Source organism: Microtus pennsylvanicus, chromosome 2, assembly GCF_037038515.1.
Source record: "Microtus pennsylvanicus isolate mMicPen1 chromosome 2, mMicPen1.hap1, whole genome shotgun sequence".
Classification (NCBI taxonomy): Eukaryota; Metazoa; Chordata; class Mammalia; order Rodentia; family Cricetidae; genus Microtus; species Microtus pennsylvanicus.
Window position 1 is genome coordinate 97,884,394 of NC_134580.1, and position 27,692 is coordinate 97,912,085.

The window sequence follows — 27,692 nt, forward strand, 5'->3', positions numbered from 1 at the left end:
CTATTGGCCAACATCGGAAACTCCACCCTCGAGGCGTTCAGCCAATGGACGCACAGCAGTCTTCATTTAAACTGAATATAAAAGTCAGCTTGTCAACGCCTCGGGTGGCGCCAGTTTTGAACGGTGTTGTTTGAGTGGTCTGGCTGTTTTTCTGGGTGTCGCCGGGATTGCAGAACGCGATGACCGTCCCCTCTGCAGAGGAGCTGGACTCCTTCAAGTACAGTGACCTGCAAAATTTAGCCAAAAAGCTGGGCCTCCGGGCTAACCTGAGGGTACGGTGCTGGCTGGCGGTGCGGGCTGTTGGGTGGGCGGGGTAAGAGACCTGGGGTGGGGGGGGAGGACACGGGACGAAGGGACCAAGAGAACCCCCCCGGGGACGCTGTTTTGGGGTGAGTAGCTTTGGTTCACGGTGGCTGGAATTTGTTAAACGAAAGAGAAGCTATGACTTATTTTATTTGGAGGCTTTTTTTCCAGGAACTCATAAAGACCTGTTACTGGAAACTCCAATGATACTTCCCTGGTACCAGATGGGAAACGCAGGCCCATAAGACATAATCAGTATATTGACTAATGCCGGTTATTAGGCAGTTGAAGGAAAAGTTGAATTGGCTTCTGAAAATCTCCAAACTACCATTGTTCAGTAAACTCTGTTAGTATCTTCATTCTCATGGGCCTTTATTGGGGTGCCTAGCCATCCCGGCATACACAGATCACTTTTGTGGTGGTATTTTTCAGAACTGGTTAGGACTTTTGCAAGGTGTTTAGAGGAAAATGCGATTTTTTGTTAGATTGGGGCTTGCTATGTTTCCCACATGTGTACCCCAGAGATTTGTATGGCAAACTGATATTTAACCTAAATATCTGTTCGGGTATCACAAATGATTTTATTTTATTTTATTTTTTTTTTTTTTTGGTTTTTCGAGACAGGGTTTCTCTGTGGTTTTGGAGCCTGTCCTGGAACTAGCTCTTGTAGACCAGGCTGGTCTCGAACTCACAGAGATCCGCCTGCCTCTGCCTCCCGAGTGCTGGGATTAAAGGCGTGCGCCACCACCGCCCGGCTCACAAATGATTTTAAATGGTTTAAACGGAACGAGGCCACAGATGCTTGGCTTGGATTGTACCATCACCTCTGCCTGACTGTAATTAATTATCCCACGACACCTGCTGCCTCTAATCTCATTTGCATCCCGGCCCAGCCCACCTCTCCTCTCACGTGGTTTAGGTTTTGCTTCCTAGCCTCCGAGGTGTTATTTCTAGCTTACTTGGTTAATACGCTATTTTCACATTAGTCCAGTGGGGAGCAGCTGCGGGCTTGTCTGTTCTGTTCACCAGTCCTCAGCTCCTAGAACAGTGCTTAGCACACACACCTGGGGTCGTGGCCCACATGGCCGAAGGAGAGAGTTGACTCTAGGAAACCGTCCTCTGAACCCCACGTATGCACTGGGACACACAGTTTGCACCTAGCGGGGCGGTGGTGGTGCAGGTCTTTAATCCCAGCACTTGGGAAGTAGAGACAGGTGAGTCTCTGTGAATTCGAGGCCAGCCTGGGCTACGGAGAGAGTTTCAGAATAGCCAGGGCTACACAGAGAAACCCTGTCTCAAAAAAAAAAAAAAAAAAACACACCAAAAAACCAAAAAACAAAACAATAACAAAAATTACCAGGATGACCTCTTCTGAGAGGAAACCTCAAGTTAGGTTCATTGAGTAGGAAATTTTCTTAATAGTTGGGTGGCTTCGTTCAGAGAACTCTAGCACAGTTCAAGCATGTGGCTTAGGCTCACGCCCCAACAAGACTTCTGTACTTAAAGGGCAGAAAAATTTCAGGCTTTGCCATTTACTACTGATTAATGATACATCGTGTGAGAAGGACAGTTTCCTAGAGCCAATTTTAGAGGCTGAGCCTATCTTAAGTGCATAGAATCATATACAAACAAGAAACACGGACTGACCATGTTGTATTTATATACTTAGAGGTGTGTGTGTGTGTGTGTGTGTGTGTGTGTGTATAAAACAACATGAATTTGAGAACTAGCCGGTCCAGGTACATGAATAGAGGTTGAAGGAGAAAGGAGTGGTTGGGGGGCGGGAGTTGTAATTGTATTTTAATTAAATTTTTAAGCCAGTTGGTGGCGGTGCATGCCTTTAATCCCAAACACTCAGGAGTCAGAGGCAAAGTCAGGCAGAACTCTGAGTCCAAGACCAGCCTGGTCTACAGAGCTAGTTCCAGGACTGCCAGGACTACACAGAAACCCTGCTTAAAAAAATACAAAAATGTTTAAGTCATTCTATTTTCTTTTTGGGGGGGGGGGGAGGAGATAGGGTCTCATTATACAGTTCTGACTGTTTTGGAACTCACTATGTAGACTAGGCTGGCTTCAAACTCATAGAGATCTGCTTACCTCTGTCTCCTGAGTGCTGGGATTAAAAGCATGTGCTACCACGCCCAGCTAAGAATTTTTTTAGGGCTGGAGAGATGGCTCAGAGGTTAAGAGCACTGACTGCTCTTCCAGAAGTCCTGAGTTCAATTCCCAGCAAACACATGGTGTCTCACAACCATCTATAATGAGATCTGTTGCCTTCTTCTGGCCTGCAACCATACATGCAAGCAGAACACTGTATATGTAATAAATAAATAAATCTTTTAAAAAAAGAATTTTTTTAAAAAATATAAATAAAATTTTTATTTTTCAAAAAGTGTTGAGCTGGGTGGTGGTGGTGCACACCTTTAATCCTGCCTTTAATCCCAGCACTCAGGAGGCAGAGGCGGGCAGGTCTCTGAGTTCAAGGCCAACCTGGTCTACAAGAGCTAGTTTCAGAACAGGCTCCAAAGCTACAGAGAAACCCTGTCTCAAAAAAAAAACAAAAAAGTGTTTGACCCTCAACTATAAATCTGGGTGGGTGTAATAGGGGGAAAAAAGAACCTAACTAATTTACTTGACCTTTGATTATTTTGAAATAGGGTCTCATTCTATAGACCAGGTTGGCCTAGAAATCTCAGGGAATTGCTTTCCTGACTCCATTTGACCTTTTAAAAAAGGAAAGCCAGGCAGGTTATTATTTGTCTTCCAGAAAAGACAGGGAAGCTTTGCTAGAGTGGAAAGTGACTTCCTTTTTCCCAAGGGCTTGTAAGACCCTCACTATATGGTACCACCTGCCCACCAGAGAAACTGGCCCAGAGAAGTTTCCCTAGTCAAGTTGATATTGCTGCTAATTCCTTTGAAGGTTTCATCTGTCTCTTCAGTTCAGACACAGTTCTGGTTTCCTAAACATCCAGTGTTTGCCCACTGCCCTGAAGCCAACTCTTTAGAGACTGCTCTTTGCTGCAAGGACAAAGTTTATTCTCAAGGGGCCTTAAGAGGCAGGCCTAGCTAGCAAAATTGCACTCCTGAATACTTTTCCATTAGCTCAGGGTTCCAGCCATGCTGAACTTGGTCATCATCTGTCCTGTTCTCTTAGCTCTCTTCTCCATTTTCAAGATCTCAGCAACCCTAGCCAGGACATTTGTCTTAAATCTGGGGCATCCCATCACCTGCTGGCATTGGTCCTATCGAGCCCATACATCCAAAGCTTGCTCACATACTTACCCCATTGTATTGCATTGTATGTCTGTTTTCATTACCTGATTTTGTCCCTGGAGTGTGAAATTCATTTCTGTCCAGGCCACTGCCAGCCTGACTAAGGACATTCAATAAACAGAAGAAAAGAGGTGTCTCGCATTGCTTCCTTACCTATTTGACTTTGAATGTAATAAACACTCTTCTTTCTATAGGCAGACAAGTTGTTAAGAGCCTTGAAAGCTCACCTGAACCCAGAAATAAGGAAAGAAAATAAAAATCAGGTGAGTAATGTTCTTTATCAGTTGTTAGCTAGTAAAATGTTGTGTTTAGTTAAAAAACAATATTTAATTCGTGATGATTTGAGATGTAGTGGATGGTGTAAAGGCTCATACTTGAAAGCCCAGTATTGGGAGGTGGAGCCAGCACAGGCTACTAGAGTTATAGGCCAGATCTTGAACCTAGCTCAAAAACAAAACAAAGCAAAAACAAACAAAGAAAAAGATATGTTTATTTATTATATGATGTTATCATCATTAGTAATAGGACCAGGGACTGAATTGTCTCATCATTGTTATAAACGATGAAAATGCTACGTTATCTTACGAATTAAGATATCCTTAGACAAATGCAAAAGTACCCAGATGTCATGGCACATGCCTCTAATCCAGACCTCCAGGGACTGAGGTGGAAGTTCAGTACCAGCCTAAGCTCTTGTAAGACCCTGTCTTCACAAGAAAACCAAAGGCCAGGCCTGATGGTGCATTCACGTGGCAGAGGTAGATGGATGTCTGTGTTTGTAGGCCAGCCTAGTCTACATTGTGAGTTCTAGGACAGCCAAGGATGCACAGAGAAAAACAAAACAAACAAAAAAGAAAACAAAATAAACAAACCAAATTAAGTATAGATTCTGAGGTATAAGAGACGGCAGGAGAGGTGGGTAGAGATTAAAGTCATAAACACCCAGGTTAAGGAACAGGTTTTCTTTAGGTTTTTTTTGTTGTTGTTGTTGTTGTTGTTATTGTTTTTAGGTTTGTTTGTTTTATTATATGGGAATAAGATCTCTGTAAGAGCAACAAGTGCCCTTAACCACTGAATCATCTCTCCAGTCCCGTTTCGTTTCCTTATAAAATGTGAGTGTTGAGGGGTGTGTGGGTGTGGTAAGAGGATGTGGAGAGCATGCTTTGTGGATTCCATTGGGGTGACTCCAGCCAGGAGCTGGAGTTACAGGAGGTTGTGAGTTACCTGTCCTGGGTACTGGGAACCAAACTTCAGTCCTCCGCAAAAGTGGCAAGTGCTCTTAACTGCTAAGCCATCTCTCCAGATGGCTTTGAAAATTTTGCTTTTGTTTTGAGACAAGGTCTCTCATAGGCCAAACTGTCCTCAGATTTGACCTTGACCTTTTGATCCTCCCGCTTTTACCTCTAAAATGTTGGCATCATAGGTACGTGCCATCATGCCCAGTTTTGAAATTTTTATTTATTTATTTATTTTTGGATTTTTTCGAGACAGGGTTTCTCTGTAACTTTTTGGTTCCTGTCCTGGCACTAGCTCTTCTAGACCAGGCTGGCCTCAAACTCACAGAGATCCGCCTGCCTCTGCCTCCCAAGTGCTGGGATTAAAGGCGTGCGCCACCACCACCCGGCAATTTTTACTATTCTTATTCATCTGCTCATCTCCCAGTTGTGTGCCTGTGAGACTCTAGCTGGCTTGGGGCTCCACATAGACTAATGTGGCCCGAAACTGAGATCTACCTGCCTCTGCCTCCTAGTGCTGGAAATTGAGGTTCTAGCCACCACACCTTGCCCATTTTCTATATTCGAATATTCCTATTATTTTCATTGCCTTCTATCCTGTGCTTCTTTGGGGTTAGTTCATGTGTCTACAGGTCTATCAGAATGTCGCTTCCTACTGCCCTTGTCCCTTTGTTCCTTATCTAGTACCCTTTGTTAATGGCTTCTATATATCAGTGGGAAAGGTTCCTTTCATTACTGAATACTCAATATTAGCCATTAACAATGATTTATTTTGTTTGTTTGTTTTGTTTGTTCTTTTGGGACAGAGTTTCTCTGTGTAGCTCTGGCTGTCCTGGAACTCGCTCTGTAGAGCAGGCTAGCCTCAAACTCCAGAGATCCATCTTCCTCTGCTTTCTAAGTACTGGGATTAAAGGCGCGCACTACCACCGCCCAGCTAACAATGATTTCTTAAGTAAGCAGGTCTGTTTTGGTTGCTCTGCTTTCTTACCACACTGTATTCCTATAGTAACGTTTCACTTTTCGTTTATGAAAATGCAAGTGCTGCTTTCTTCTGTTTACCTGTGACAAGTCACTTTGGCTTAGGATGCGGTAGCTACTGTACATACAGGATATGCCTCACACTGTCTTGTTTTCCAGGATGAGAATCAGTCTTCTGCATTCTCCGGTGATGAGACCGAGATACAAATTAGCTGTGAGGAGCAAGCTGAGAGGGAACCAGTCGATCATGTCACCAAAACAAGAAGGAAGCGCAAGACAGACCATGAAGTTCCTAACTTCCAGGTGAGTGGAACTATGCAAACTGAAGAGAAGCCACCATACGACCATAACCTTCCATAACCGGCATATTTTTAGTGAGCTTCCGCTTTCCTTCCCTGGCAACCCAGATGGCTGGAAACATACAATACGCTGCAAGCCCCTCAAAAGTTACATACCTGTGTCTACTGTACCCCCACCATACCTCTGTCCCCAGCACATGGGAAGAAATAACGAGTATGACGTACAAACTAAATACTCATAAAGGGGCTGGAGGAAGGTGAGAGATGTCTCTGGGGTTGAGAGAGCTCGCTGCTCTGGAGTTCAGATGCTGGTACCCACGTGAAAGCCAGATGTAGTCTCATGCACAGCTGTAGCTCTAACGCTGAGGGAGTGGACGCAACATCTCGGGACTTGTTGGCTGCCAGTCTAACCTAGAAACAAGTTCAGTGAGAGAGCCTGCCTCAGAGGAGCAGAGAGAGTAATAGAGAGCCCCCCCTACACACACAGCGCCTTCCTATTCCATGTATACATACAAAATGTGCAATTCATACAAAAATTGACTGGATCAATGTGGATGCTCATATATCTTTCACATAGTTGTCTGCGATCAACCTGAAGTGCAGTTTTAAGTTCTCTTTCTTATTTGCTCCTGGCCTGGTCGTCATCCTGTGCTTGGTTTTTCAGTAGTGTATGGTCGTGATGAATAGCTAAGCACTTTCCTCACTTGCTTTGATTACACTGATTTTATTGTTTATTTTTAAGCATTTTTAAAAGAATTCTTTTTTTTTTTTTAAGCCGGGCAGTGGTGGCGCACGCCTTTAATCCCAGCACTCAGGAGGCAGAGGCAGATCTCTGTGAGTTCGAGGCCAGCCTGGCCTACAAGAGCTAGTTCCAGGATGGCTGGGGCTGTTACACAGAGAAACCCTGTCTCATAAAACTTTAAAAAAAAAAAAAAGAAAGAAAAAAAATTCTCTTTTAAAGTTTTGATTTATTTATTTCTATGAGTGCTCTGTCTGCATGTCCCTCTGCTCACCCGAGGAGGGCATTGGATCCCATTATAGATGGGTGAGCCACCATGTGGTTGCTAGGAACTGAACTCAGGACCTCTGGAAGAGCAGTCAGTGCTCTTAACCTCTGAGCCATCTCTCCAGCCCCCGGCCCTCAGCTCTTTATTAAACCAATCACAGCAATATATCTTCACAGAGTGTACACATATCCCACAACAGTAATTCTCCTGCCTCAACCCAAATGTTGGAATTATAGGAATGAGCCAACATGCCTATGCTAATTTCTATTTTTTGCTTTGTAGTGGGTTTTTTAAATTATTTTTTCTTAATTTTTGAGGAATGGGGGACAGAGTTTCACTGTGCAGCTATTCTAGAAGACCAAGCTGGCCTTGAACTCACAGAGGTCTGCCTGCTTCTGCTTCCCAAGTGCTGGATTTAAAGATGTATGTATGTCTTAGTCAGGGTTTCTATTGCTTTGAAGAGACAGCTTACAGAAGATTTAGTCCGTTATCGTCCTGGTGGGACATGGCATTGGGCAGACAGATATAGTGCTGGAGAAGATGCTGAGAGTTCTACGTCTTGATCCGCAGGCAACAGAAGGAGTCTGGGACATTGGGCTTGAGCACATGAGACCTCAAGGCCCACACCTATAACGATGCATACACTTCCTCCAACAAAGCCACACACCTCTTAATAGTGCCACTCCCTATGGGGGCCATTTTCTTTCAAACTATCACAATGTGTTCCACTATGCACAGCCTTAATTACTTTAAGTTTACTTTTTTATCTGTCACATGTATGTCACATGTTATGTTCATTCCTTGTACCCTTGAAGGCCAGAAAGGGAATTAAATTCCCTGAAACTGGAGTTAGAGATGATGTTGACCCACCATGTGGTTCTGGTAATCAAATCCAGGTCCTCTGGAAAAGCATCCAGTGCTCTGAACCGCTGTGCCATCTCCCCAGCACCTCAATACCATTCTAAAACTGTTGTGCTGGGAGGGGCTATGGCAGGGCTAGGGTACCTGTCATGACTTGCATGTGGAGGGGATGGTGGGGACTGGGGGTACATGCCATCACTTGCATGTGGAGGAAACTGTGATACATGCCATGACTTACATGTGGAGGGGATGGGTGGGGACTGGGGGTACATGTCATGACTTGTATGTGGAGGGGATGGGTGGGGGTGGGGTACATGCCATGACTTGCATGTGGAGGGGATGGGTGGGGACTGGGGGTACATGCCATGGCTTGCACATGAAGAGATGGGGTGTGGTGGAGGTTGGGCATATGCCAAGGCTTGCATGTGGAAGTCAGAAGACAACTTTCAGAAGTATTTTTCCTCTTTCTGTCATGGAGAAACTCAGGATTTCCCAGGAACCAAACTCAGGTTTATTTCATATTCGGTTTTGAATTAATTTGGGTTACTTCATGTTCAGTCTTTCCTGTTGCCAGATTCTTTTTTTTTTAATATTTATTTATTATGTATACAATATTCTGTCTGTGTGTATACCTGAAGGCCAGAAGAGGGCGCCAGACCTCTTTACAGATGGTTGTGAGCCACCATGTGGTTGCTGGGAATCGAACTCAGGACCTTTGGAAGAGCAGGCAATGCTCTTAACCACCAAGCCATCTCTCCAGCCCCTGTTGCCAGATTCTTGCCCCCACGTTTGGTTGTATGGCCCCATGGATTAAGAAGGTGTGTCTTAGTATTACTTCCTGGGAACAAACCTTCCATTCTTCCTAGTGGCCTCTAGGGTCTCCATTTTTGAAATTGTAGTCTCAGAACACTGGCTCAGGAGTCTTATTCGGCTCTTGTTCTTCTGACTGACCCTTACCCCACACACACACCTTATATTTTTAGAATTGCTCTTTTTTTTTTCTTTCTTTCAAAATTTGTTGCAGGATCATTCTGCGATAAAAAGAAGCAATCCTACTACATTACAGAATCAAGAAAAGCAGGAAAACCAAGACCTCAGAACTACTACACAAGTTTCTTCTCTGCCAGACCAGAGCCAGGAAGACGGGAGTGCAACTTCCTCAGGAAGAAATATGGCCGATGGTACGTCAGCCAAGAATTTCAAATTGAAATTGCCGGGGGTCATGCGTTTTAGTCCGAGGAATGCAAGCCAGGAAGTTTGAAAGTACAGAAATTGAGTCAAGCATGGTGGTGCACGCCTTTAGGAGGTAGAGGCAGGCAGATCTCTGAGTTTGAGACCGGTGTGATCTACAGAGTGGGTTTTAGGACAGTCAGAGCTACATAATAGAGAGAAGACCCTGTCTCAAAAACCAACAAACAATACCAAAATAAATAAATAAAACAAGCAAACAAAAAAACCCTAAAAAAAAGAACAGAAATAGAATGTGTTCTAAATTTGGGAGCTATAAATCTAAAGTCAAAAATGTCAATAAGCCATGCTTTTCTGACACACTGGGTATCTTCTTTGCTTTTGTACCTTGTAGTGGCGATGCCAGTCTGGTTTTGGCCTGTTGCCACAGACTCTGCTCGCTGCCTCTGCTATCGCGTGGCATTTATGTGTCTTTTTTTTTTTTCATTTGTCTTGTGATAGATCCTCCCGCTGTAACCCATGCTGGCCTCAAACTAACTGTAGTCTTCCTGCCTTTAAGGGTTCTGGGACTGATTATCTGAATCTGTTCTTCTAAGGACACTGGTCCTATTGGTTTACTGCCTACCAAACAACCTCTGTTTGGTTCATTATCTAGAGACCCAGTTCCTAAGTGAGTTGAGATCACAGGTGCTAGATTGGGAGCTAACTTGTCTTTGGAGGATCACAGTTCACTGTAGCCACACTGGGAGCTTTCATGTGTTTTACAATCAAAGTAAAACCTAGGAATAAATGCAGAAGGCCCCCGAGTCATATTTAATTGTTGTTTGATGCTGGGGTGGAGCCTGAGGTGCTACACAACTGCTCAGTGCCTGAACTATGGCTTTTTTTTTTTTTTTGGTGTTTTTTTTTGTTTTGTTTTGTTTTTTAAATATTTATTATGTATACAATATTCTGTGTGTATGCCTGCTGGCCAGAAGAGGGCACCAGACCTTATTACAGATGGTTGTGAGCCACCATGTGGTTGCTGGGAATTGAACTCAGGACCTTTGGAAGAGCAGGCAATGCTCTTAACCTCTGAGCCATCTCTCCAGCCCTTTGGTGTTTTTTTGAAACAGGGTTTCTCTGTAGCTTTGGAGCCTGTCCTGGAACTAGCTCTTGTAGACCAGGCTGGCCTTGAACTCACAGAGATCTGCCTGCCTCTGCCTCCTGAGTGCTGGGATTAAAGGCGTGCGCCACCACTGCCTGGCCTGAACTACATCTTTAACCAAGACTTTTTTTTTTTTTTTTTTTAAGATTTATTTATTAAGCATACAATGTACTGCTGGCAAGGAAGGCACCAGATCTCATTACAGATGGTTGTGAGCCACCATGTGGTTGCTGGGAATTGAACTCGGGACCTCTGGAAGAGCAACCAGTGCTCTTACCCTCTGAGCCATCTCTCCAGCCCCTTAACCAAGACTTTTATCCAGAGCAGAGTAAGAGGTTTCTGAAAGCTTGGGAAAGTTAATTTCTTCTTGGTGACAGAAGAGCCCATTTTGTTCTCTTTAACTTTTCTGCATAATTTGAGACTGATGCAGTCACTGCCTGCTGCTTCGACTAGGGTGCTTACATGGGTGGTGACACCCACTTTTCACACTGTAAATACCTGTGTTTCTCAGTCACCCCTTAATCTCAACATTTGGGAGATTGAGGAGGTGGAGCTCTAGAGTTCAAGGTTAGTGTGGCCCGCAGAATAAGTTCCAGGACAGCCAGGGCAACATAGCTATGACAGATAGATAGATAGATAGATAGATAGATAGATAGATAGATAGATAGATAGATAGATAGATAGATAATGATTTCATTATAAACTTTTTCAACTAACAGGTTTTGTTTCTTTAAATTTTTTAATATACTTTAAAAATGTATATGTATGCGTGTTTGCTTGCAGGTATATATGTTTACCAGGTACATGCCTGGTACCTTTGGAGTTCAAGAGGGCATCAGATCCCCTAGAACTAGAGTTATAAATGGTTGGGAGCTACTATATGGGTGCTGGGAAGTGAACACAAGTCCTCCAAAGCAACCATGCTCTTAACTGCTCAGCCGCCTCTGCAGTGCCTTCTATTAAGTTTTAGAAGACCAAAAAATTCATTTGGTCCATCCTGACGGCACTTTGTGCTCTCTGGTTTTATTGCTTAGGAAGCCTGCCAGTTGTCATGGGTCATCTCTGTCGTAGGTTCCCCTTGACAAATCTGCCTGGGCTCTGAGATTTACTGGAGTATCAACAGGAAGTAAGATTCAGGGAGATGACAGCCTATTACTGGGCCTACCAAAGTATGGTGCAAAATGCCACTCAGATTTCTCAACTGTAAACATTCGATAAGTTTTCCTTAGTTTTTCCTCATTCCCTCTTTCCCTCCTTTCTTCCCTTACTTTGTGTCTCTATCACACACAGACACACACACTTTTTCCCCTTGAACCCTGAGAACAATTCTAGATAGATGCCTCTTTACTACTACATGTGTTTCTTTGCTTGAGGGGTGTGTGCATTATTTTATTGTCTTGCTTTGATTTACTTTTTCTAAGACATGACTTTATTGTAGCCCACATTGGCCTGGAACTCACTATATGACTGAGGATTTTTTTGAACTCCTGTTCCCCTGCCCTAAGTGCTAGGATTACAGACATGCACCTCCATGCCTGACTACTTTTCTGGGTGTTCTTAGATAAGAGAGTTCTTACACTATGTACAAAGGACATAAGTCCATATTCTATCATGCAACATTTAAGAAACCATGACTTGCCTGTCGGTTGTGGTGGTGAACACTTGAATCCCAGCACTCAGGAGGCAGAGTCAGACAGGTCTCTACGATCTCAAGACTAACCTGGTCTCATAGCCTGGTCTTCATAGAGAGTTTCAGGCCAGCCAGGGCTACATAAAGAGACCCTATCCCAAAAGAAGAAGCAACTCCCACTTGGTATGTTTTGGTTGAATAATACCTGCCATTACTAAAGGCTATCAGACACACTTCCTGTTTAACTGTGCCTCTGACAAGACCAAATAAGACATAGCTCATGGAAGCAGATAAAATACCCTTAGCTGGGCAGTTGTGACACACACTTTCAGTACCAGAGATAGGCAGATCTCTATGAGCTCAAGGCCACCCTGGTCTACAGAGCGAGTTCCAGGATGGGCTCCCAAGCTACAGAGAAACCATGTCTCAGAAAAGAAAAAATTTACCCTCTTTTTTGTTGTTTCTTTGTCTAGGTTTTGTGGTACTAAAGGTGGAACCTAGGGCCTTGGCATTCTTAAAAGTTTTTTCTATCTCTGATTATTTAAGTCAACAGAGTTTAATGGAAAAAGTTTTAATTTGTTTTATATTTGTATATTTAGACAATAGAAATTCAAAGAGGCCTTTGGAAAAAAGATCTCTGTGCACGGATGGGTTTTCCAAACTTGGGAATAATAAAAGGACTGCAGCCACTACACCAAGTAAGTTTTGAACACAAAGACGCAAAACAGTAGTTGCCCTCCTCCAGACTCCTCTTGGATAGGCAGTGGTTGGCAGTGACTGGCATCAGCTAGAATCTCAGGAATGGGGACCAGGGTTTATGTTCCACTGTCTTGGGTTCCTAGCCTCAGGACGGTAGGAACATGATCCTCTTTCTCAGTATAAAGTAGCAATGGCTGTACTTCAGGCTTCGTGGGTTAGCATATAACTGGAGAATACTTTTTCCACTACTTACTGTGAAATACCATGTTTATGCTATAATCTCAGTACTTAGTAACTAGAGCCTTGGTTATGTGGCTTTGGACCAGCTTGTCTAATAGTGTAACATTCTGTCTCCAATACATCCAAAAAAAAATCAAAAAACAATTTTCTCATCTGCCTTATGTTGATACATTGATGATGATGATCATTTTGGTTTTTCAAGACAGGATTTTGCTGTAGCTTTGGAGCCTGTCCTAGAACTAGCTCTGTAGACCAGGCTGGCCTTGAACTCAGAGAGATCCACCTGCCTCTGCCTCCTGGGTGCTGGGATTAAGGGCGTGCATTGCCACTGCCTGGCTGACCCATATAGATTTATAACAATACTGGTTATCATACATTAGAAATTCAATAATCGGGAATGGAGAGACGGTTCAGAGGTTAAGAGCATGCTGCTCTTCAGAGGACCTAAGTTCATTTCCCAGCAACCCACACAGTGGCTACAACCATCCATACTCCAGTTTCAGGGGATCTAACTTCCTTCTCTAACCTTCTTGAGCACCAGATATGCTCACAGTACAGATACATACGTGCAGGCAAAACATTCATACATATGAAATAAAGTAAATTAAAAAAAGAAATTCAATAATGGAATAGCATATGGTAGATCTGGCAAACTGGTTTCTGCTCACCTTGATAGTTTTAACTCTCTGAGCTAAAGTTTTTGCCTTTTGGGTGGGTCTTAAATTTATTGTATATCCAGGACTAGCTTTGACTTTTTGATCTTTTTGTCTCTTCCTACCCTGTGCTGTGTTTATAGTCATGTGCCACCATACTCAGCTTATCTTTGAAATTTTTATATATCTATTTATTTTATTTGGTTTTTCGAGACAAGGTTTCTCTGTGTAGCTTTGGAGCCTGTTCTGGAACTCACTCTGTAGACCAGGCTGGCCTCAAACTCAAAGAGATCTGCCTGCCTCTGCCTCCCAAGTGCTGGGATTAAAGGCGTGCATCACCACCGCCCAGCTCAAAATTTTAAAGGGTTTAAAATAAAACAAGACAGAAAACATACTAGTCTAATATTTACTATTTGAGCCTTCACAGAGGTCTAACCTAGTGCTTTCTCGGCATAAGCTGTCCGTTTCAGAGGCTAGAGAAGTACCTTATGTGGTAGAGCATGTGCTTAGCATGCAGGAGGCCCTGTTTTAGTCCCTATCACTCATGCGTGCGTGTGTACAAGATCCCTCTTGCAATGATTAAATAACGGCCCTTTAACTAGCTGAAGTGTAAGAAGACAAATCTCTTGTTCTCCAAACCGAGACGTCAGGGAACTGGTCAGTGAGATGTGAACACTTGGTGGTTTCCGAGATGAACACACATTCCCTGCGTTTCCAAAGGCTGAGCCTTCTGGAATTATGTTTTAGTCAAGATGATATTAAAAGTTGAACAAATGTTGAAAAAAACATAGGGAGGGCTAAAAATACATTTTTATCTGACTATTTTCATATTGTGATAACATTCTAGACTTTAAGAAGCTTCATGAGGCTCGTTTTAAGAAAATGGAATCCATTGATGAATATATTGTGAGAAAAAAGAAACACTTTAAAGGACAAAATTCACTTAATGAACTAAAGGTAGGCAGACAAAATGCATGTCTTGTTATTGTTTTTTAGAACTAATTTGTTTTCTTTTGTGTCTGTGAGTGTTTTGCCTGCATGTACATATGTGTACTACATACCTGGCTGGTGCCCACGGAGGTGAGACATGGGGTTGGATCCTCTGGAACTGGAGTTATAGATGGTTGTGAGCTGCCATGTGGGTGCTGGGAATTAAACTTCAAGTCCTCTGGGAGAATATCTAGTGCTCTTAACCACTGAGCCATCTCTCCCTCCCTATCTTTTCTTTTTTTTTCTTTTGGTTTTTTTTTTTTTTTCAAGACAGACTCACTGTGTAGCTCTTGCTGTCCTGGAACTCACTCTATAAGCCAGGTGGCCTCAAACTCAGAGATCCACCTACCTCTACCTCCTGAGTGCTAGAATTAAAGATGTGTGCCACTATTCCCAGTTTCTTGTTAATTCTTTTTAAAAAAATAATTAATTTTCTTAAAATTTCATTTTACATTCTGAGCACAGTTCCTCCTCCCGTCCCTTCTCCCCCACCTCCACCTAGCCCATCCACCATCCACTCCTCCCAACCAGGAAGGCCCCCCACGGGGAGGCAACAAAATCTGGCACAGTAAGTTGAAGCAGGACCAAGCCCCTCCCCTCTGCATTAAGACTGAGCATGGCATCCCACCATAGTGAATGGGCTCCAATAAGCCTGCTCATGTACCAGGGATAGATGCTGGTCCTACTGCCGGGGCTCCTCAGATAGTCCAAGCTTCACAACTGACTCCTTTATAAGGAAGGCCTAGTTCGTCCCATGGAGGCTCCACAGCTGTCGGTCCAGAGTTCATGAGTTTCCATGAGCTTGGTTCAGCTGTCTCTGTAGATTCCTCCATCATGATCTTGACCTCCCTTGCTCATATATTCCCTCCTCCCTGTCTTTAACTGGATTACCAGAGCTCGGCCTGGTGCTTGGTTGTGGATCTTTGCATCTGGTTCCATCAATTACTGGATGAAGGCTCTATGATATTTTGTTAATTCTTTCTTTTTAAAAGACTTATTATGTATACAGTGATACCTACAGGCCGGAAGAGGGCACCAGATCTCATTAAGGATGGTTATGAGCCACCACGTGGGTGCTGGGAATTGAACTCAGGACCTTTGGAAGAACAGTCAGTACTCCTAACAGCTGAGCCATCTCTCCAGCCCCCAATATTTTATTAATTCTTAAAATTCATGTTCTTAGACTAAACTATTTGTTATCTGCCTTTTTGTTGTGTAGTGAAGGCTGTGTTGTGGAATATTTATATATGTAAAGATGTGTTACATTTGTTTCTCCTTGCCTGCCTAAGGCACCTGATTAATAAAAAGCTGAACAGCAGAAAGATAGGCAGGACTGGTGGACAGAGAGAATAAGTAGGAGGAGGAATCTAGGCTCAAGAGAAAGGGGACAATGAGGGAGAAAGAGAGGAAGATGCCCAGGGTCAGCTAGGCAGCCGCCAGCAAGCCAGACATGGAGGAAGCAGGAAAAATAGGATTAAACGCATGTACCATCTTAGCTCTTCTTGTTCTTTTTCTTTTGTTTTGTTTTTAATTGTCATAGGATTTTATGTAGTCTAAGCTAGTCTTTTTTGTTTTGTTTTGTTTTTTTTTTTTGGTTTTTCGAGACAGGGTTTCTCTGTGGCTTTGGAGCCTGTCCTGGAACTAGCTCTGTAGACCAGGCTGGTCTCGAACTCACAGAGATCCGCCTACCTCTGCCTCCCGAGTGCTGGGATTAAAGGCGTGCGCCACCATCGCCCGGCCTAAGCTAGTCTTGAACTATCTTTGGATGAAACTGTGTTATGGGAATTTCACTACAAATTCTTTTCTGCCAATAGATTTTTGGGTACCAGCCTTACAGTCTCTCTCTCTCTCTCTCTTTTCCAAGACATGGTTTCTCTTTGTGGTTTTGGAGCCTGTCCTGGAACTCACTGTGTAGACCAGACTGGCCTTGAACTCAAAGAGATTTGCCTGTCTCTGCCCCCTGAGTGCTGGGATTAAAGGCGCATGCTACCACTGCCTGACCAGACATCTTTTTCTCATAAAGGAAAGGAAAGGTCTCTTTCTCTCTTTCTTTCTATCCTGTGTGGTGGTCAGAGATCTGATTGCAGCTTCCAGCGCCCCCAGGGCCGAGGACTCGGTGGCTGTCTACCTTATTGTTATTCATGAGTGAGTGTCCCCCATAAATATTTGATTTCCCTTTATTTCGGGCTCTCGCAAACTCACTCATGCTTAAAAGACTGGCCATGAACTCCCCTGATCTTCTTGCCTCTACCCTCCAAATGGGGGGATTACAGGGAATATACCTCCCCACCTGGTTTGAGAACAAGCTCTTATTTTGAAAGTTACATTGTGTGTGTGTGCTCATGTTGAGGTCTGAGGACCATTTGAGAGAGTTGGTTCTGCCTGTGTCATGTGGGCTGTGGGATGGAATGCAGGCCATCGGGGCCTCTGCCTTTAATCACTCAGCTGCCTTGCTGGCTGAAATTTTAAATGGGTCTTTTTCCTTTCTTTCAAAAGCAGCTTGAGAAAAAAGGGAGAGGGACCCCCGTTCTAGCAAGAGGAAGACTCTCTGTTCCCTGTACTCCTGCCAGGCAGCAGTTCTCACGAGACCAGTTCCGTGGCCCTGAAAGTCAGGATACTGTATGTCTGATGGGGTCAGGCAAACACTCTGTGCTTTCAGCAACTAAGATGAATGTCAGGTAAAGAGGTTTTCTTTCTTAAGTGATTGCATAGGGTGTGTGTGTGTATGTGTGTGCGTGCGTGCGTGCGTGCGTGTGTGTATGTATGTGTATGTGTGCATGTGCACACTGGGACTTAAATCCAGGGCCTTGGGTATTCTAGACAAGGGCTCTACCAGTGTTCAGTTTTGCTTGGTGTGTGTGTGTGCATGTAGGTTTGTTGGACAGAAGACAACCTCCAATTGTCACCATGGGCCTTCTGTGGTTTTTATTTATTTATTTTAAAATTTTTTGAGGCAGAATCTCCCATTGACCTATAATTTACCAAGTATGCTAGTCTAGCTGGCTCACCAGTCCCAGGAATCATGACTCTACCTCCCTGTTACTAGGATTACAAACCCACACAACCACACCTGTTTTTTTGTTTTTTGTTTTTGTTTTTTCGAGACAGGGTTTCGCTGTAGTTTTAGAGCCTGTCCTGGGTCCTGGAACTAGCTCTTGTAGACTAGGCTGGCCTTGAACTCACAGAGATCTATCTGCCTCTGCCTCCCGAGTGCTGAAATTAAAGATGTGCCACCACCACTGCCCAGCTCACACCTGTTGTTTTCAGAGCTATTGAAATGTAGAATCATGTCTTAGTTACAGTTACTATTGCTGTAAAGGAGAGGAAAGGGTTTATTTGTTTATATTTTCACATCCTTGTTCATTATTGGAGGAAGTCAGGACAGGAACTCAAGCAGAGCTGGCATCTGGGGCAGGAACTGGTGTCGAGGCCATGGAGGGTGCTGCTTACTTGCTCAGTCTGCTTTCTTACAGAACTAGGACCACCAGCCCAGGATAGAACCACGCACAATGGGCTAGGCCCTCCCCCATTAATCACTAATTAAGAAAATGCCCTACAGCTGGGTTTTATGGAGGCATTTTCTCAGTTGAGGTTCCCTCCTTTTAGATAATACTAGCTTGTGTCAAGTTGACATGAAACTAGAGAGCACAATCACAAAAATACATGTCTTACATTTGGCATGAATAAAGAGTGAGTTCATTTATGCTCCACTCCACCAAATGAGGTTGTTCGAGGCAGATGTTGCCATGGCATCCCTGGCAGAATAGTCTCCCATCCCTTTGATGTGGCCAGGAGGAAAAGGCAAAAGGACGGCATCTCTGGATTCCTGCCCTGGACCTTGGGTCCCATTGCCCTCCAAGTCTGTCATCGACCAACACAAGAATACCAGAAAATACACAAACATACTTTATTTATTATTTTTAAAGACTTTGGCTGCATGTGTGTGTACCACTTGTATGTCTTGGGCTTCTGGCCAGCCCGAAGGTGTCAGATCCCCTGGAACCGAAGTCACAGATGGTTGTGGGCTGCCATGTGTGTGCTGGGAACTGAACCCAGGTCCTCTGTATGTGCATCCAGTGCTCTTAACTGCTGAGCTATCTCTCCAGCCCCTCAAAACTTACTTTACGAATAATGGAAGTTGACACAAACATGTCTTTTGTGTGAGAGAGGTCGATTCACATAGCAGTATTTCCTGAGACTCATGGGTCGCCTGGTGCCGGCCAGTGTTTCCATTACAAGTTCTCGGTGACCTTGGTTATTCTTGTTCCAAGTCCTCATGGCTCTCTCTCCATGACTGCATTTAGGTTTTCAGCTGCTACCAAGGATAATGAACATAAGTACTCCCTGACCAAGACTCCAGCCAGAAAGTCTCCATGTGTGACCCTAACCGGGAGTGCTTCAAAAGGCCAGGCTGTGTTCAGGACACCTAAGTTAAAGACCACAGAGAGGAATTCTACTACTGCAGGTAATAAATAAATACATAAACAGTTTTAGAACTTCTGAAACCAAGCATACCTCTTTCTCTAAGGTCTCTTCATGTGTATAAAATCAAGGACAAAAAAGTCATAGCATATTCTTCATTTGCAATGGTGAAGGAAATGCCAGAGACATAAGCTATAAACTCACACACATAAAGGTTCTCCTTAGAATCCCTTGAAAATGTCAGGTGATAGCTGGTGCTAGACCAGAGCAGTCCGTGGTTTCCGACTGGAGAAGTCACCGCTGATAGTAATCGGTCTGGAGACGCAGGGTCTCTAATGGGGTCATGGCCTAACTGAATAGGAAGAAGGAAAATTAAATTCAAGGGGCCGGGGTTGGGAGATGGCTTAGTGAGTAAAAGCACGTGTCTATTTTTTTTCAAGACAGGATTTTTCAATATACTTCTGGCTGTCCTGGAACTCACTTTATAGCCCAAGCTAGCCTTGAACTCACTGAGATCCGCTTGCCTCTGCCTTCCCATTGTTGGGATTAAAGATGTGTGCCACCACATCTGAAGCATTTGTCTTTTAAAGATGGGACCTGAGTTCAAATCCTAGAACCTTTGTCTAACAAAAGAAAGCTGGATGTGTTGACAGTGCCAGGGAGATGTAGACAATGACCAACTCCCTGAAGGTCACCAATAGGTGAGATCCAGGCCATTGTGTATCTGACCTCAAAATGTGTGTGTGATCTCTCTGTGCCTGTTTCTGACTGTGTGTCTGTCTGTCTCTCACGCACAGTGCAGCTGAGGCTGGCTTGAACTCCAGTCTTCCCACCTTCACCTCGCAAGTGAAGTTAGAGTCGTACCCTGTCACTCCCCGTGAGGGCTATCTGCTTTCCTCTTTTTTATTTAAAAAAAAAAAATTCATGTATGTATATGTATGCACATGCACGTGTGCCAGAGCACACATTTGGAGGTCAGAGGTCAAACTGTGGGGCTCACTCTATTTTACCACCATGTGGGTTTCCAGGGGTCAAACGCCGGTGGTTAGGCTTCATCGGAAGCACCTTTCTTTATCTGCTGAGCCATCTCCCCAGCGCTCAGCTATTTCGAGGCTTCTGTACTCAGGTGATCCTAGAAAGGGTTGAACCATTCAGAATATTCAGGGGCTGCTAACCGGGGAACAAACCTCACTGGTTATGTTCCTCATCGAGCTCACACCCCTTCTTTCCTGCTTTTGAGCCCAACATCTACATCAGTGACCCATACAGATTAATTCAGCCTCTTATAATAAATAAATGGTTATAGCGAAAGAAATATCTTAGCTCTGGAGGCTAAATCAGGATCCTAGTGCGGCTGGGACCTAGTAGAGGCCTCTCACGTTCCAGTCGCATGCTCAGATGGCAAACCTTAGTATTAGTTCTGTTGCTGTGAAGAGACACCATTGAAAGGTTTCTGTGCCCTAGAATTGGGTCTCTCCACCAATGCAATAAATCAGATCATGCCAAATTAAGAATTAATAAATCCAGTCAGGCGCTGGTGGTGCATGCCTTAAATCCCATCACTTGGGAGGTAGAGGCAAGCAGATCTCTGTGAGTTCAAGGCCAGCCTGGGCTACAGAGTGAGTTCCAGGACAGCCAGGGCTCTTACATAGAAAAACCATGTCCCAAAAAACAAAAAAATAAATTAAGTTCTTTGGTGTTTTATTTGTTTGGGTTTTTATTTTGTGTTTTCAGTTGTTACCCCATTCAAGTTGGCAGCTGAAGCAGCACAGACTCCAGGCTCTAGTAAGAAACCAGTCTTTGATCTCCAGGCAAGCTTGTCCCGGCCCCTCAACTACAAGCCACACAAAGGTATGTGGGTGGGATTGTTGGGAAGGACTAGGCTGGAGGGTGATGGTAAAGAGCTCTGCATCAAAACACATCAAAGACCCTAGGGGGTGTGCGTGTGCATGCGTGTGTGTATGTGTGGTGTGCGTGCATGTGTGTGTGTGTACTACTATAAGATATATAGTAGTAAAATGCTTCCTGGCAGTCATGAGACTCTGAATTTGATCCCCAAACACTGCAAAACAAGAGAAAAGAATCATTCTATGACTTGGAAGAATCCTACTATGGAAATTTGTGCTCCTGCTTCCACATGAGTTTCTGACTTAAAAGAGTTCCCACTGAGCAGAATCCAACTAACCTGCTATGCATTTGTTGACCTGGAATATAACTTGTCGATGACGATGTCAGCCCAGGGTCTCCTGTGCAGCCTCTCTGTCCCGTGACAGGGTACAGAAATATCCGTTTGAGTTTCCTTTGTTTTGAGACAGGACTTCAAGTGTTCTAGCTGTCCTCAAATTTGCTCAAAGCCAAGAATGTCTTTGAACTTCAGAATGATAGGCTCTTCACTTTTTAAATTTTTTTAACCCCCTTTTTTTTTTAAAAAAAAAAAAGAAGAATATTTAGTTCTGCTCTCGGCAGTTCTGAGGTATATATCAGACTGACTTTATTTTGTGTATGGTGTTTTGTTGTTTGATCTTCGTTGTGATGTTTTAAGAGACAGGGTTTATTGTGCCTTACATTTGGGGATGGGTCCAGTTCATTTTGGTGAAGGTGATGGGAAAGAGCATGAGGCTGGCCTGTCACAGTAGCTCTAGGCAGATGGGTCCAACACGGCAGCAGGAGAACAAGACCACGCTGTCACGTCGTGCTGGCTGGGAGCAGAGTGGCTTTTGATTCTGGGTCTCACTCTGTGGCCCAAACCAGTCTGAAACTCCCTCCCAGTGTACCCGTGAACTCATGGCCTTTCGTTTCCTTCAGCTTCCCAAGGTGTGGAATTACTAGTGTGAGCTGCCGTGCACAGTACCCACACAAGGTGTTATACACCCACACACACGTCTGCAAGTAATTAAAAACGCCTTTAAAATCTTAAACATGTGAAATTATTTTTAAATGCTAATAAACATAATGCACAATTTTAAGATAAATTGTTTGATTTAATTGTTTTATTCAGTCTGATGTATAATTAAATTAACAACAAATTTAGTTGTTGGTATTTGTTTAGATTTTTAAAAATATCCTGTGTACTCTCTGTCTGCATGTAAGTGCAGTTATCCAGTATCCTGGAACTGGAGTTGTAGGAGCCGTGGGGATGAGAACAGTGGCACTCTTAACCACTGAGCCCTCTCAAGCCCCTGTATTAGGGCTTTTCCCCATGATGCCAGGACCAGAAAGATGGCTCAGCAGGTAAAGTCACTTGCCACCAAATCTGACAGCCTAAATTTGCAATTCCTAGGACTCACGTGGTGAAAGGAGAGAGCCAACTGCAGCAAATTGTGTTGGCCCCATGCAACAAATCATGTTGTGTGCCATGGCAATGCACACAAATAAATATGGGGGAAAAATCTTTGTACTCAAAAACAATATATGCCCCAGGCCAGTGAGCTGCTGAGTGGGTAGAGGCCAGCTGCATAACTCCAACCGTCTTGAGTTCCATCCCCAGAACTGGTAGAGGAGGACAGAACCAGCTCTCCAAACCTGTCCTCTGTACTCACGCTCATACAAACACAATAATGGTAAAGGTTTTTATTAAAGCACATTATTTTTAGAGGAAACTATTCACAGTGAAATCAAGATACACTACAGAAAATACATGTAAATATCTATCAAGCAGAGTATTAACCCTGTCCTTTTCCTCACCCAGGAAAGCTGAAACCTTGGGGGCAATCTAAAGAAAACAGTTCTCTGAAGGAGGATGTGAGCAGAGTTAACTTCCACCGGAGAACTTACAAGCAGCCTCATCTCCACACCAGGTGAGTACATAATTATCTCAGTTTCTAATTTCAAACCACAATGTACAAAGTGAGGGGTAGGCTTCAAAGAAGTGTCAGAAGAGGGTGCTCTCTGCCATTTGTGTGTGACTAAACATTCTGCAGAGAATGGTTTAGTTCCAACTTAAAGTTCTGGAAGCCCAAGGTGCTGGTAGAATCTTAGGTTATGTCACAAGATGGCAAATGGCCTGACTGTGCGTGAGATGTACAGACTAGCAATGGGAAAGGGTTCTGCTGTCTTTTGTTCTTTTTCTTTCTTTTTTTTTTTAAAAAAATATTTATTTATTTTATCATGTATACAATATTCTGTCTGCATGTATGCCTGTAGTTCAGAAGAGGGCACCAGACCTCATTACAGATGGCTGTGAGCCACCATGTGGTTACTGGGAATTGAACTCAAGACCTTTGGAAGAGCAGGCAATGCTCTTAACCACTGAGCCATCTCTCCAGCCCCTGTTCTTTTTCTTTTTTCAAGACAGGGTTTCTCTGTAGCTTTGGAGCCTCTCTTGGAAACTCACTCTGCAGACCAGGCTGGCCTCAAACTCACAGAGATCCACCTGCCTCTGCCTCCCGAGTGCTGAGATTAAAGGTGTGCAACACCACCATCTGGCTCTGCTGTCTTTTTAACAGCTTCCTCCCTGAAGAACTAGTTTATTCCTGAGGCTTGGCATTAATCACTTCCAAGGGTGGTACCCATAACCTAATTCCATAACCTAATTTTATTTTCCTCAAGGCCCCATCTGCTAAGGATCCCACCACCTAAAAGCGACTTAAATCTGGTTTATCTAAGCTTGGTCCCCAATGTAACCAAGCTTAGATAAACCAGATTTAAGTCACCTTTAGAGTCAGCCGCTATTAGAACTTACTTTAAAGTGAGCTAGGGCCTGGAATATACACCATAGTGTACCTTTTTTTGTTGTTGTAAGGGTTTGAAGTTTTTTGTCTGTTTGGTTGGTTTGTTTTGTTTTTGAGACAGGGTTTCTCTCTGTAGACCTGGCTATCCTGAAACTCACTCTGTAGACCAGGCTGACCTTTAATTCAGTGATCCATCTGCCTCTGCCTCCCAAATGCTGGGACTAAGACATGTGCTCACACTGCCTGCCTATGGTAACCTATCTAAAATTATAAATTTTGTTAAGTATTTTCAGCTCTAGAAAAATGGATTCCAAACTGGGTTCGCAATGCACCATGAATTACTGCTTCAAGTTCTGTGGGACCTGTTCCCAAGCAGACACTAGTGCTCAGTTATGAGCAGGTACAAGTTCTCCACTCTCAGGCAAACTAGGCATGTAAGGAGTGAGGCCCCACGCAGACCGAAGCCAGGTGTGGGCCTGAGAGGCTGCAGCTGGGCTGGGCTGAATCACATTTACTGCCTAGGACTCTCCCCATGCAGGTTACCTATCATCCACCTCTTGCCTCTATCCATTGCCACCAAGACCTTTTACTCCCTATAAGATAGCATGAGCCTGGAGGGTCTTTCTTTTCTTGTCTCTAGTCAGTGGACCCTAGTTCTAGTACTGTGGCCAAACTATATGTTCAACTTCTCATTCTTTAAAACTGCTTTTTGAAGTACAGGCACTGAATTCAGTCACCAAGGTGTCCTCTGGTTCTTGTTCATGCGTGACTTTAGAGTGCTGAGTTACTATGACAACGTGCAGCCTTTGCACGCAATGCTGACGGATGTTGGGAGGAGCCTGAGGTAGATGCTATAACTAGCTGCCCCTTCAGCAGTATGTTCTCTACAGTGTCTTCCGGAGCACCTAGATCAAGCCTAACAGAACCTGTCTGTCCCTCTTAGGGAAGAACAACGGAAGAAACACGAGCAAGAACGGAAGGAGAGGAAAGCAAAGGTCCTGGACGCTCGCAGAAACCTGGTTATGACTAAAGCCCAGTGATCCACCAATCCCTTGACTCCCAACTTGTTTCTCTTTTGTAAATGTTCATCACTTCCTCTACTCCAGTCGAAAGTTCTCTTTCTACCATAACTTTCGGGCATAATTTGTGGAGTATCTGTTCTCTGTGTGCTATAGCTCTGATAATACATTCTCACTTGTAAGTTCATAACTAAAGTGGTTTTCACCTATTGTCCTGTAGAACTCTGCTTTTTAAGAGACCTGTCCTTGGAGTTCTTGATGTGGGTTTTCCATGCCAAGGTCCTGTAGTTCTAAGAGAGACAGCCCATGTCCTTTCTGGACAGAAGCAGTTCCATCGTGGCAGCAAGCCATGGCGGAAGCTTAGCGTGCAAGTGTGAGTGAGATACAGTCCACAGGGAAGGGAGGCTGGAGAGGCCACCTCTGCCTTCACTGTCTGGAAACCTAACGATCCTGTCGATTTGGTTATGGATCACTTTTATCAAGGTAAAAACATGCCTTAGCTTGTAGGAGTCTTGTTCAGATCATTTCATGTAATTGCCAACTGTCACTCATATTTTTAAAACAGATGCCTTAGCTCTTTCTACTTGTTAATAAAAGCCATAGGGCAGAGGGGGTGTGTGCCTCAGTTGTACATGTGTACCACACACTGGACCCTGGATTTGACCCTGGTACTTATCTGAGGAACTGAGATTCTCATCAAAAGCAAAACTGGGAATTGCAGCTATCCAGGCTCCCATCTAAGGACTTAAGCCTTCCTAGTTGTAAGGAAGAGAGGAGAGCAGCTAAACACAGCCTTGAGTTCTTTGCTCTGCCATGTGAAGATTCTAAGTTGTGTGTAACGCTTATGATTGTCATAAAATAAAATGTTTTCATTGTGATAGGTTCATTCTTTTTAAATATAAGTTATCCAGGATTTAGATGGCATCCAAGGCCTGTAAGTACTTATACATCCTCCACACCCACTTCTCTTCCACAACAATTTTTTCTTTTTTTTTTTCTTTTTTCTTTTTTTTGGTTTTTCGAGACAGGGTTTCTCTGTAGCTTTGGTGCCTGTCCTGGAACTAGCTCTTGTAGACCAGGCTAGCCACGAACTCCCAGCGATCCGCCTGTCTCTGCCTCCCGAGTGCTGGGACACCTCCCGGCAACAATTTTTTTTTTCTTGAAATAGATTCTCATACTGGCCTCAAGCTCATTTTGTATTTGAGGATGACCTTGAACTCCTGACCCACTGGCCTCTACCTCCCAAGTGCCTGCTGAGTTAGGTGTATATCATCATGCCTGGCTGTAAAGAAGGCCTTGCACTTTCTACTAGAAACAGTAGATAACCAGGTTAATAGCCAACAGTTCTGTTTATATACCAGAAATCCATAAAGCTGAGCTGAGTGTGGTGCATAAACCTATGATCCAGTACTCAGGATCAGAAGTTTGCCTGCCTTCACTATGTGAGCCTCTTTCAGAAATAAACCAAAGTGCTAGCTGGTGTGACTTGGTGGGGGCTCTTCCCTAGTATGCAAAAGGTTTGACTTCCAGTGCCAGAAGTGGGGAAAAAACCCTTAGAGTTGTAGAGAAGGCCCAGTGGTTAAGGTGTGTACTAACAACTCTCGCATAGGACAAGTTTTTAGTAGCCAAGTCATGCAGCTCACAACCAAGAAGAAATAAAAGGTTTAATTTTTTTTTAAATTATGTGCATGTGTGTGGGTATACATATGAGTGCTCTACCTAAGGGGGGATTCCACACCCTCCCTAGCCTTCATGGCCGTCAGCACTCATGTGCATATACCCTCACACATAATTTTAAAAAATTAAATCTTTTTTTTTTCTTTTTGGTTTTTCGATACAGGGTTTCTCTGTCCTGCCTGTCCTGGAATTCATTCTGTAGACCAGGCTAGCCTACAGAATCCTCAGAGATCCTCCTGCCTCTGTCTCCAAAGTGCTGGGACAAAAGGAATGTGCCCCTATCGCCTGACCTGAAAATTAAATCTTAAAAAAATAATAAACTAACTGGGTGTAGTGGCATCTTATGTTACTTTTTGATTGCTGTGACAAAACACTATGACCAAGGCTCCTAGAAAATGTTCAGTTTGGGGCTCACAGTTCCAGTCATTGGAGTCCATGACGGCCACGGTGGGGAGCATTGAGCAAGGCAGGCAGGCATGGTGGCATGTTCCTGGTGCAGGACTTGAGAGCTTACTTACATCCTTATTCACAATAGGAGGCAGAGAGAGCCTAAGGTTTTTTAAACGTCTAAGTTCACCCCCAGTGACACACCTCCTCACCAAAGCCACATCTCCCAATCCTTCCCAAACAGTTCCACCAACTGGGGACCAAGTATTCAAATATATGAGTCTCTGGGAGCCACTCCCATTTAAACCACTAATGGTGGCTCATACTTTTAATCACAGCACTTGGGGCAAAGAGACAGGATTGTTTAAGGCCAGCCTGGTCTATATAGTGTGCTCCAGGCCAGCCAAAGCTATATAGTGAGACCCTGTCTCAAAATAACAAAAACAATGCCCTACAATTTCCAAAGGATCTATCACACCCCATAATACCTCAGACAAGAATCAAACCTTTAGGACATGGGCCTTTGAGAGCCATTTCATATTCAAAATATAGTGAAGATTTATATGTTAAATATAAAACACTGCTGAAAGAAACCAAAGGTTTAAATGAAGATATAGTTCATGTCTGACTCTCTTATAAGAGATTAAAATGAAGATACTCAAAATTGATTTTTGAATAGAAAAATTGGGGGGGGGGGCGGTGAGGAGGTTGAGACAGGGTCTCTGTGAAGCCCTGGCTGTCCTGGAACAAGCTCTGTACACCAGGTTGGCCTCTTAACTCACAGAAATTGGTTTGATCCTGCCTCCCAAGTGCTGGGATTAAAGGTGTGCATTACCACAGCCTAGCTTCTAAAATTTAAGAGTTATTACATATAAATATATAAAATGGGCATTAGGAGAGGTGCTAAAAATGCTCTTAAATATCCTACTTGGAATTGTGTCTCCTAGGGTGCTCTGGTTCTCAGCAGTCTGTAATTCCAGTTCCAGGGCATCCAATACCCTCTTCCTGCTGTCA

At 43.8% G+C, this 27,692-nt stretch overlaps 1 protein-coding gene across 5 annotated transcripts; it reads left to right on the forward strand.

The window, feature by feature from the left end:
• Window positions 1-64: 64 nt before the first annotated feature.
• On the forward strand, window positions 65-25,604 carry Nusap1 (nucleolar and spindle associated protein 1). 5 transcript variants are annotated; one of them, XM_075961828.1, is made up of 11 exons: window positions 65-272; window positions 3,771-3,839; window positions 5,949-6,092; window positions 9,023-9,137; window positions 12,521-12,619; window positions 14,361-14,470; window positions 17,000-17,181; window positions 18,808-18,968; window positions 20,660-20,776; window positions 22,614-22,722; window positions 24,539-25,604. In XM_075961828.1, exons 1-11 carry the CDS (start codon window positions 180-182, stop codon window positions 24,633-24,635), a joined length of 1,296 nt encoding a protein of 431 aa, XP_075817943.1. In that variant the 5' UTR covers window positions 65-179; the 3' UTR covers window positions 24,636-25,604. The 5 variants fall into 5 exon arrangements, with proteins under 5 accessions (XP_075817943.1, XP_075817941.1, XP_075817942.1 ...); XM_075961826.1 differs by having other exon boundaries at window positions 66-272; window positions 8,981-9,137; window positions 24,539-25,602; XM_075961827.1 differs by having other exon boundaries at window positions 66-272; window positions 8,981-9,137; window positions 17,003-17,181; window positions 24,539-25,602.
• Window positions 25,605-27,692: the final 2,088 nt, after the last annotated feature.

Bases quoted from the DNA above. Each gene is read 5' to 3' on its own strand.
- Nusap1 (XM_075961826.1), top strand. From the start codon at position 180: ATGACCGTCCCCTCTGCAGAGGAGCTGGACTCCTTCAAGTACAGTGAC. The intron at 14,471-16,999 runs GTAGGCAGACAA...TTCTTTCAAAAG, and splicing joins ATTCACTTAATGAACTAAAG to CAGCTTGAGAAAAAAGGGAG. The intron at 22,723-24,538 runs GTGAGTACATAA...TGTCCCTCTTAG, and splicing joins CAGCCTCATCTCCACACCAG to GGAAGAACAACGGAAGAAAC.